Here is a 12183-nt window from a genome sequence, read left to right as displayed (position 1 = left end):
ACTGATTTGTAAAGCTTGCCCAATAAAAGAACTAGCTAAACATAGGCAGTTAACATACTTCATTCTGAAAAGCATTAAATATGATCGAAAATAAAAATCAATACCTATTTAAATCAAGTATTTTGCAATAGTTTCCAATTAACTTTCTCAATGCAGTGCAGAATGTGCTCATTTGACGTATTTCTTTGTTGTTCTGACCCATGCATTAGAGTCATCAAGCATCATATAATTAGGAAATTGTACACAAATCAATTTCTGTCATTCAACAATAATGTCCACAGATTCCATCAGATTCACATGTAATTTCACACCCATTTTTCCCCCTCTTTTTGCCTGGCGCCAACTCACACATGGGTGGACCAATGTGTAAGTTAAACATGCATGGAACAGAAATAATTAATTCCTCCTCTCCTCCACCACCTAACTGTTAATGAGAATTAAGGCACGCACAAAGGAGAGGACAACCTGATCACATATTCAAAGCCTATTAGTGAGGATTGTTTGTGCATGTTTCTGTTTTCATTAAAGGTTCAATGTGCGGCAAAGTTAAAATTTGACTGTAATATGAGAAAAACTAACATTTGTAGTTGCTAGTTTTAATTATTGCAGCATTGTTGTTATTACCATTTATTAAATGTCACCATCTCAAAACTGTTTATAGTAGGAACTGTTATGACTCCTCAAACATGTTCAAAATTGCTGAATTCTTCAGTTCCAAAAATACAAAGTCAATAGAGCTCTCAAAATTCAGAAAAAGATACTATTTCCTCTTCTGTCCATCATGCTTCACAATTGTCCTGCAGATCAGGTGCTGGACCTTAGTTCCATGCTTTGATCTTTATATCATACAGAATGAAGGAGACTTTTCTCTGCTAACAACAAATCTTATTTTCGTTCTCAGGAAGCTGTTTAAGAGGAGTTTCCAGTTTGTGTTCCTGTTGCATTCTGACTTGGCCGTACCCTACTTCTGCATACATACATTCCTTCATAGACATGTCTGCTTAAAGGAACCAACCCTAAATAGACTTATATCTCAAATATATGATTTATATACAAATGCAAACAATGATTATATAAAAGCAGACCACTGTCAAAACAATAGCTTAGCTCAGTCTTTTTTTTTACCTTTTGACCATGCAGGAAATCTGAAATAATTTTTCAGATTTCGAGACGCCCCAGGAGTGATGTCATCTGACCATACCCCAACCAACACCACATCCCCATAAGTGACATTACTCCCCACACCCTTAGCCCTCCTTTTGCTCCTTCCCCCAACATTTACCACTACTATGGCAGCTCAGCCTCATGTAGGCTGGAAAGAAGAGTAGAAGTTGAGAATACAGCCCAAACCCCCCCCCCATACCATGTCACTTCAGCGCTCCCACAGACCCACCCCCTCAGAATTCCCATGAACCTCCAGGGGTCCGCAGTCTTTGTCTTAGGTCTTTGTCTTGGGGGTGAGGCACTGGGTTTCATATAACCAGCTTTTCCACTAGCAAAAAAGTGAGAAGGGTCCTTTGACTACTAAAAAGGGTGTGCCGGAAATCATGGGAACTACATGGGGAAAAGTCATGCGGAACTGGAGCTATAACATGTTGGGGAATCGTGCATGATTGAAAGCATTTTGTTAATGTCACCTTGGATATTTGGAGAAGCTCATCTCTGCAGATTTTATGTATTTATTTATTTATATTATTATGTATTTGGTCAGTAGCACTACCTTGGGTCATACTGTTTCAAGGATAGTCATTTTATTTTCACATCAGGACTGCACATAACACCTCGGTATTTTCATACTGATACTGTTAACACCTCTAGTGAAGATTTAATGCTGGTGTTTTTACTTTTATCATCTGACTCTCAATGGACCACTGACTCATCAAGCTGTGATCCTGAAACCAAAAATGAATTAAAACCTCAAGCCAGTGATGAGAAAAAAATTCCTCATTTACCATGAGCAGCAGGAAAAGAACATTCTGTGCAAGATTAAACTTTAAAGTAATACCTAGCATGTAATAAGAGAAAACCTATCCCATTGGGATTACTAGGTGTTGGAAAATGTTTATGGTTATTTTTACTTGATTGTAAATCCCTATAGAATATTTGTAACCCACTTCGTTTCACATTATTGCACAATTTCCAAAGTGATGTCATAAAATATGAATAATCTCAGTTCAGGCTTTTGGGACATAACCAAATTCAGGAACAGTACATTTAAGCAACATAGGTAAAGGTAAAGGTATCCCCTGTGCAAGCACCAGGTCATGTCTGACCCTTGGGGTGACGCCCTCTAGCGTTTTCATGGCAGACTTAATATGGGGTGGTTTGCCAGTGCCTTCCCCAGTCATTACTGTTTACCCCCCAGCAAGCTGGGTACTCATTTTACCAACCTCAGAAGGATGGAAGGCTGAGTCAACCTTGAGCCGGCTGCTGGGATCGAACTCCCAACCTCATGGGCAGACAGCTTCAGACAGCATGTCACTGCTTTACCACTCTGCACCACAAGAGGCTCTTTTAAGCAACATAATTTAGTCTAAAAACTAAGCTATAATTAATGCCATAGATACTGTTAACATAATTACTTTGAACAAATAAACACTTTATTTCCTATACTGTCATAATAAAAAATATATATTCTCTGGTTATTATTCTCTCACATAGGGAGTCTTTTCGGTCCTGGTCCCAACCTGATGGAATGAGCTCCCAGAAGAGCTGAGGGCCCTGCAGGAATTGTCAGCTTTCTGCAGGGCCTGCAAGACGGAGCTCTTCCACTAGGCGTATGGTTAAGGCCAGGGCAGTGTTTCTACCAAAGACCCCTTTCCAAGGTCTATTAGACCTGCACCCACTCACTCCTAGTGGAAGAGGACTCATCCTCTGTCTGAACAAGGCAGGATGGGATTGCTTGTCTTATTGAAAATTGGGGTTTTATGAGGGTTGAATAAATAAATAAATAAACAAACAAACCTTTTTGGTGCCACACCCATATTCAGGGTCTTGTTTCTGCACACCCCATACTTATGTATATGTAGGCTTGTACGGGCAGTAATAAGAACCATGAGGGAGAATGAGAAGCCTGTGTGAACTTCCTGTACTCCTTTTTAGCCGTTTTTCATTCAACACAAGTTTCTTCTCTGTATCGCTCCAATTTTAGTATATGCACTGGCAAAGCGAGCACATTCAACACAAGTTTGTCATCCCCGAAAGTATCGATAATTTGCATCAACATGAATAAGGCTTGACTGCTTATATCATCATAGCAAGGGTCTTCCTCCATTTCAAATGGTATCATTAAAACAGATGAAATGGAGATAGTCAAGCAACAGCAACTCCTGCAATCAAGTCAGTGTTCCCCCCCCCCACCCCAGCTAGCCTGGTTAATGCAAAACTGATACAAGTCACATGTAACTGCTTGAACATTAAGATTCCTTGTGTGGCAAATTAAGCAAAATGCTTAGTATAAGCATTAGTTAGAAGCTCTGTCAGCCATTAGCAACATATACAAATGGATTCACAGATTACCTGACTTTGTAATTCACTTTGTTGTTTCAGTCGAAGGTTTTCCGGTGTGTCTGCCACAGTAGTAAAGGACTGCTTTGGGTAATGTCTAGAAATTAAAAGAGAAGGAATTAACTGGTTTCACCAACTTCTAACAATCTCATATGACTTGCGCCTTTTGCTCCAATTACTGACCAACAGCTTGAGAAACTGCCTTTCAAATACTCTCATCCCTGAAGCTGGACTAAGTTCATGAGCTACAGTGTGGAACCTTTGGATTTCAGTGCAGTAATGCCACAACACATAAACATTTTTAATTTAAAAAATTAACACATCAGTGTTGCTATGGTGAAATACCAAAACAATAAAACATCCCCCCCTTTTTGGGGGGGGGAAGAGGATTCATGGTGTTTTGGACTCTATTTATGTCTGGATAGATTTGTGAGAGGCTGGAAATGGCAACTGGACCCTGAAGTGTGATGTTGTGTAAACAGTGAACTTAAAAACAAACAAAGAGCATGGACACCGAGCTGATCAGAAGTGGACTGCCTCATCACTTGCTCCCCCGTTTCCCTGTTCATTCCCCACCGCCAGAAAACACAAATGTGACTGTGTTTTGCCTACCTCATTTGTGAGAGGCTGGAAATGAAAACTGGACCACAAAGAATAATTTTGTGCAAACAATAGGCTTAAAAACAAAGACCATGCATGCCTGGCTAATTGGGAGAGGGCTGCTTCATCACATGCACCCTCCTCCTCTCTCCCTGTTTATTCCCCACCACCAGAAAACACAAATGGGACTGTTTTGCCTGCCTGGTCCCAAAAAGACCATGGACACTTTACAGAAGATTTTATTTTAACTTTGACAGTCCTGCAACAACACGGACCATGCCATTTTTTATTTTAAAAATTCTCAGAGCAAGAAATGGAGAGGGGAGGGTGAGTCCAAGGGTGGGACAACACTTCAGAGACTATCATACCTTTCCCCCTCCATACTGGCTTGCCCCTGGTTGCTCCCTTATGGGAAGCGCGATAGAAGATGGCAAATCCAGTTTTGGCAATTTCCCTCATCTCAAGGGAAATCTGGCCAAAACTTGAGCCAACCCCTGGATAGCCTTGGCATGAAGATGGCATAATGTGGAGGAGGCTCTAAAACCCACTCGAAACCAGAGGCTGTCCAGAGGCAGATTCCTCATGCAGAAACAGTCACAGTTTAGAGTTCAATAATTTTCATCACAACCTTGTTTTTCATGAGAATTGAGTCAACAGTGAATTGTACATAATCGTCTCCTAACATTACACTGAGATCCCACCTACCAAAAGATCAACCCTAATAGCATTAATCATGTCAGCATATTATTCTAAGTAAATGGAAAATGCATTCAACAAAGGATACACCACAAAGAACTGCAGCCTACTCAACATCTCTTCTTCAGTTGGAAATATTATACTCCTGTCATACATTATTATACATTGTTATTCCTAATGCAATTTAAAATAGTGAGTCATGCACTTGTGCAGCATGACACATTTACAAAACTGCAGTTTTTCTCAGTTTTATCCCAACTTCTTTTCTGAATTACCTACATTATAAGTTCAAACAAAATAGTTTACAGTATAAGCTGCTTGTCAAGGCAGAAACAGTGTGAGAAATGTGTTTACAAAAATCTCTCCTAAGACTCTTCCTGAAAGAACAGGGACTCAGTAAAGTTCCGTGACATATGTCAAGGCATATTCTCCTTTTCTCTCCTAGATTTCCCAGTTAGTCATCACATCCTCACATATTTGATGCAAACAAACACATGCAGTCATTATGGAGAGAGAAACAGTTTTGAATGTCCATGAGGCGCAGAGTGCATCTGAAACTGACTGAGGGAGGGCAGAATGGAGACCCTCTGTGGGTGGGTACTATTTATGCAGAAAAGGATCACAGACTGATCTACTGCCTAAGTTCATACAAGCATATGAAAATTATGCAGGAGTAATCAGACATAAGCTTATCCTTCCCCTAGACAAGGTACAAACCATGATGCAATTTACAACATGAGTGGTCTAATTTTTATCATCTCTCCTCCTCGCCTTTGCAAAGAAGGGGCACATTGACCAGGCAGCAATGCTATCCTTTATTGCAGTTTTCCTTCTTCAGTTAACCATTTCACACCGGAGGCTTCACGCTGGGCTGCAGCATGGAGTTTGAGCTGGGGCAGGTTGCCCTGCCTCTTCCGTCTCCCACATTGGGAAACATTTAGCCTGATGCACCTTGTCTGTCCCAGATTTGTGCTCCATACGGAAGCCAGGGCAGTAAAGTTCCCCGTGCGGAAACAGTTTTATAGAACTTCAAATAACAAACCACATGCCAGCACTCAAACAATTTTTAAGCCAATAATGGTAATCTGATACTCAATTTATTCTGTCCTTGACCTAACAACGTATGCTTCACACATTACTTGGGTACATGCACGCACTTCATATCTGAAAGTTACACGCGAGCCAGGTTTAATTCCCCGCTCCCTCACATGTAACCAGCTGGGTGACCTTGGGCTTGCCACTGCACTGATAAAGCTGTTCTGACCTAGCAATAATATCAGGGCATATAAGAACCAACTCTTCTTCTTCTCTTCCTCTTCTACAACTAGGCTTCTGATCAAGCAAAGCAAGAAGTGGTAGCCAATCTCATACAGCTTCCAAACTACTATACAGCACATGTAATAAACAAATTGGTACCCAGACACTATAACTACATGAAAGACAACAGAATACATTCTTCACTGCATGTGTTAATTAGTAACTGATTTAAGAAAACAATATTCTGCTTCTTTAGTCTTTCTATCAGTCATTCTATCACTATTTATCTAACTTCAGAGGTTAGTTTAATTTTCTGCATTATTAACTCCCACTAGAAGGTGAAGGGTACCTGATGAACCCCTGTCCCTGATTAACGCATTCAACCAACACACAGAGAATTCATTGGCCACAAAAACTCCTGAAAAATATCTTTCTCTAGAGGAAACAGCTACAACAAATATTTGTAATTTAAAAGGGTTGTGAACAATTACCCATTGTGTCAGGCACACCCTCTCCAATTTCATAATTACTTCTAATTTGCTGTTCCTTTAACCATGGTGGCATTTACTACAGAATTAAGCAAACAATTGTCCCACAAATAATTGTTAAAAGGCTAATCACAAAACACGTTCCCTCTTAGGTGACATCTGATTGTTCTCTCAGCCATACGGGAGCTGCTTATGTATGAGCAAGCCACCACATGCCTGGGAGAACATTTGGATGATTCAGTTCAATGACTGCATTGGTCAAAGCAGACTTCAGCCCTTGTTGCATGGAGAAAAGCAAGTTAAAAGTATACAAATAAGTAAGCATTATTGTAAGCATCTTTGCAGTTTGAAATGATGCCATCAGCCATGCTCTTTGGATGATATCTCCAAATACCCACAGCCTAACACCTGTGTATATGTGGAAATTCATCTGTGGAGGACCTGCCCCACTATGTTTTGGCTTGTCCCCTGTACTCCAAACCCAGGGGCAAATTCCTTGCCAAGTTACTACCAAACTCACACCCCACTTCTGATTTTAATAAAGTCACCTATCTGTTATCAGATGTCGACCCCTATATTTCATATTTTGCTCTGGCCGGCAGGAAGATTCGAGCCAAATCTTTTTTACAGGTGTCCCCACCTTGATACACCATGTTTTTTTTAATTGTAACTCAGTAGCCCTCATCTACAATTTTATGTATGCAATATTGGAGAAATATTGTTTTATTTGAATTTGTACCATATTGTTTTTAATTATGTTTTGTAATGGCCTTTGGCTATACACAATAAATGTTATTGTATCGTATCATAAGTAAGCATTCTATACTTCTACTAAGTGCTGGATGAAAGATAATCACCGTATCACTCACCAATAATTATTACTTTCCAAGTCCTCCGTCAGAAACGCCAGAAATAGAGCTTATCTCCAGGACAACATTAAAATAGTTTAGCACTAGCTCTGAATTTCCCCAATGTCTCAGTTCTACTGCTAGGGCAGGAATATGCAAAGTCATTCCTGTACTGAAACACTGATGTGCAAGATGAAAGAAAGATGAAGACACATCGGCATGTAAGTGGGAGTGTCATCTTACCATGCCTATTAACTTCCCATTTGGGTAAACTAATTAGTACCTGAGAAATCACAACATGCACAACATGTAGAACAAGGCATCGTGTGCATCAGTGGGAATCAGCAAGTTCCTATTCTAGAATCCCTGAACTATACAAGGAAGCTTGGAGACGCAGGGGTAGTCAAACTGCGGCCCTCCAGATATCCATGGACCACAATTCCCAGAAGCCCCTGCCAGCGAATGGAGGGCTGCAGTTTGACTACCCCTGTTGGAGAGTATGAGTTTGCTGTATGTTCAACATGAAGCATTCTTTAAAGTTAGGGTTTCTCTTTGAAGTTATGCTGGAAATGTGCTTTCTGCTGTGCATTCTGCTCTTTGAAGTTCACCATCAGAATACATCTGATAGCAGTGTGTAAAATGAGTTTTAGAATGGGTTTGGGGGGGGATTCAGGAAGGAGCTTTATATCAAATGCTAGAAGACTGGAAGCAAATTATCCAACTTGGGGAAAAGCGAAAAAGAGCAGGGGAAGATATTGATCCTACTTCTGTTTCATTCACATTCCAAAACAGGTTCACAGAGAAGGGAGAAGCTTTAACTATACAAGATAAAAGAAAGAAATGCATCTGTTTGGCAGAGATTGCAAGTGTAAACCCGGATTTGCACTTTTATTTTTTTATTAATTATCTGTAGCAGTAGTAGTAGAATAACGACAAACCACAAAAGGAATCAAACCAAAATAAATCATTCACAAAACAAGACAAAATTAGAAAGAGATCTCACTTCTGTGTGCAGCTGCAATAAAAAAAGGCAAGTGCTATGCTAAGAAACATTAGGAAAGTTACTGAAAACAAATCAACCAGTATCATAATGCTCCTGTATAAATCTATGGTTCAGCCTCATTTGGAATATTAGCTACAGTTCTGGTCACTGAACCTCAAAAAAGAGACTATAGCATTGGAAAAACTGAAGAAAAGGTCAACTAAACTGATTCAGGGAGGTTACACCTCCCCTATGAAGAAAGTTTAAAGGGGTTAGGGCTCTTGGAGAAATTATGACCGAGGGGTTGACATGAGCTTTAAAAAATAAGCATGGGATAGATAAGTTAGAGAAATAAGTACTTTTCTCTCTTTCTCACAGTACAAGAATGCTGCATTCCTGGTGCTTGGGGTAGAACAGGGGTAGTCAAACTGCGGCCCTCCAGATGTCCATGGACTACAATTTCCATGAGCCCCTGCCAGTGTTTGCTGGCAGGGGCTCATGGGAATTGTATTCCATGGACATCTGGAGGGCTGCAGTTTGACTACCCCTGGGGTAGAACAATGGGAGGGTGTCTGGTGTTCTGGCCTTGCCTTGTCATGGCACCTGGGTTTTGGCCTCTGTGTGACACAGTGTTGAACTGGATGGGCCATATCAAACCTATCAAACATGTCATGACGATACTTGGTTTTATTTACATGATAAATTTTCATAGAAAGGATCCATTCACATAAATTAAACACTAAAACTGTACTCTAAATTATTTATCCTCCAGCTCTAGGGTTTAAAAAAAAAACATCTTCCTCAAACTGTTGTATGACAGGCTACACTCAAATGCAGATCAAAAGAATGCAATAAATATCAGTGTGGTTGCATCTAAGACTCACTGCTCTAATGCTTCACTGCTGTGAAACACAAAGGTCCGTTCCCCAGGAAAGGGGGGGAAATGTCATTATAGAAACAGATGATTTTTGTACACCATCCTTGTGGTCTTTTTTGGCACAAGCAGTTTTATAAAGGATAGCTCAATCCCGCTGGTTATGTTTAAGGATAAATATCAATGGTTTTGCTATTCGGAACCTATGTTATTTCTGTAAGCCTTTTTGTGTTCTGCCCATTTGTGCTGGTGTTCTTCCTAGCTCATTACATGTTATTTTTATGCTATTTATTTATAATTGATACAAAAAAACGACATGGAAAAACCTGGCATGTAGATGGTGCACAAATAGACTCACAGTTTTGATCTGTACAAAAGAAAAGCACAGCTTCAATGGAGATTTTTTTGGACCAGCAGAAATCATAAATATCATCTGCATCCCTTGTTGCATGTCATACCATGAACACTGGTCAATTAAAGGGTACAGGTGCCCTTGGTCAGAATGCCATACCAAAGGAAACATCTTCACAGGCATATTAACTTCAAACTCTCAAACCATTAGAGATAATGTCATGTAACTATTTATAGAATGAAGAAAGCAACCAGAAAAGGGGTTCCGAATGATACTGGGTTTGGCTGCCATTGTCCCAGAGCAGGGGTAGTCAAACTGCGGCCCTCCAGATGTCCATGGACTACAATTCCCAGGAGACCTTGCCAGCATTCGCTGGCGAATGCTGGCAAGGGCTCCTGGGAATTGTAGTCCATGGACATCTGGAGGGCCGCAGTTTGACTACCCCTGTCCCAGAGACTACATGACTTTCTCCATACTGAAGCAAAGGCATTTTACCCTGACAAGTCTTTATATAAGGAAGCATTCAGTGAAAATTTGTCATCTCCCAGTAACACAGCAGTTGCATATTTAGCAATCCACATTTCAATGTTTGCGCAATTTAGTTGCTATAGAGAATACACTGCAAGTTTGCTTGTATTTCATGTTTTGCAATCTCTAGCTGTTCATCAGGTTTAACGCCTACCATAACATGCTCAGCTTTGGATATAGGTCAATGTCTCATTTGAGCACCTTCAGGGAGGGGATATATTTTCACAGTTTACAGACAGGCAGGCTTTCTCAGTAATTCATATCTGATATTTTGAAATTCCTGAAGGAATACAGAATTTACTGTTCACAGCTACAAAACTGGTTAAGAGGAGAATGATGGTAGTAGTCAATTAATTCTTGTTGCTGTTTTCTAATGAGCAATGCAACCTAGATTGCGCAGTTCCGAGATAATTCCTGATGCCATTCAGAAATTACACTATAAATAACAACTGATGCACAAAGTGCATGAAAAAAATGCTGAGCCAATCCCTTGAACTACCATTCACTAAGAATTCCTTTATGATACACGTTTCAGGTACATATATATCATTTTATTTGATTTATTTCATTTATAGTCTGCCTTTTGCAGAGTGTCGAGGTTAATTCTAAAAACTAAATGCTAACCATAAATACAGTAAATACCATTTACAAACTTAAAAAAAATCCTTAAAAACTACAGCAATGTCTAACATGTCCAACTAAACCTGTTTACATCTCCTTCATGAGAAAACACAAGATTAATACAAAGTAATTCGTTGCATAAATGGGAGGGAATGTGCCATGCTATAGTTCAATCTCAGAAGCTAAGCAAATTCATTTCTATAGAAGAAGGCAATGACAAATGACATCTGCTTCTCATTTGCTTTGAAAGTCCCTTGTTGAGATCACAATACGCTGGATTTGACTTGACATAACTTTACATACATTGTTAGATATATACCTAAAATCAAATTTGTATAAGAACTGATTCTCTTTAAAAATTCTCTCAAGAGATCCAGGGAGGCAATCTGGATTGAGAACAGGTGCTTAAATTGAGAAGGTGCATCCTTTGCCTAATATAAATTAGTTCCTCCAATTATTATTATTATTATTATTATTATTATTATTATTATTATTATTATTATTATTATTATTTAATTTATATCCCGCCTCCCCCGGAGTCTCAAGGCGGGTCACATAAAAACCAATCCCCTAAAACAATAAAAGGACAATAAAACATGATACAATTAATACAAAAGTTAAGACAAGAATGGCAGCAAAATTCAATATAACTAACCCAATTCCACACCCACTAAGAAGGGACAGGGAGGCAGCAGATGACAGACACAACCATCACATTTCTGAGGGGGGCTAGATCTTCTTGCTGCCCGGCCTCAAACGAAAGCCTGGCGGAAGAGTTCCGTCTTGCAGGCCCTGCGGAATGATGACAATTCCCGCAGGGCCCACAGCTCTTCCGGGAGCTCATTCCACCAGGTTGGGGCCAGGACCAAAAAGGCCCTGGCCCTCATTGAGGCCAGACGAGCTTCCTTGGGACCGGGAATGACCAGGTAAATATGCCATCAGGGAGCGAAATTTAAGGAGGAAATGGATGTAGCTGGAATTCCCTCTCAAATTCAGCTTTTATTACAGTGCCACAGAAAAGACAGGATGGAGAGGGAATTGTTCTCTTTGACTCACAGAACATGCTGCCTTTCATAAGCCTCTGAGATGCTCCCCACTTTCCAGTATTTCTTGCAGAGTCTGACAGCCTTCTGGAAGCTTCAGGGAACTCAGCTCAAGAGAGCACTACTCTAAATGTTATGACACAAGATTCTCAGACTAGCACAAGCGTCGACATGCCTTCCTCAAAACCTTGAAAGAAGTCCACAATCAACTAGCAGTTGCAGAGACAGAAGGGATACGCTTTTTATTAATAACTCCTGGGCTCCAGGGATGGCTTTTTGAGCTACGAAAATTACCAGGCTTCCAAAGGCAGGTACTTTTAGTGACACACCCATCCTGGGAAAACCTATGACAGCCAGGAAGATTGGAGAGACAATGCAATGACTAAC

At 40.2% G+C, this 12183-nt stretch overlaps 1 protein-coding gene across 2 annotated transcripts in view; it reads right to left on the bottom strand.

The window, feature by feature from the left end:
* NEBL (nebulette) overlaps positions 1-12183 on the bottom strand; it is a 119202-nt gene that overhangs the window by 69829 nt on the left and 37190 nt on the right. For both annotated transcript variants that reach the window (XM_077303894.1, XM_077303895.1), the window contains exon 3: positions 3520-3604. In XM_077303894.1, coding sequence (XP_077160009.1) covers positions 3520-3604 — 85 coding nt within the window. The remainder of the gene's footprint in view (positions 1-3519; positions 3605-12183) is intronic.

This window comes from Paroedura picta, chromosome 11, assembly GCF_049243985.1.
Source record: "Paroedura picta isolate Pp20150507F chromosome 11, Ppicta_v3.0, whole genome shotgun sequence".
Lineage (NCBI taxonomy): Eukaryota > Metazoa > Chordata > Lepidosauria > Squamata > Gekkonidae > Paroedura > Paroedura picta.
Note: the sequence above shows the minus strand (reverse complement) of the source record. Positions and strands in the feature narration are given on the sequence as shown.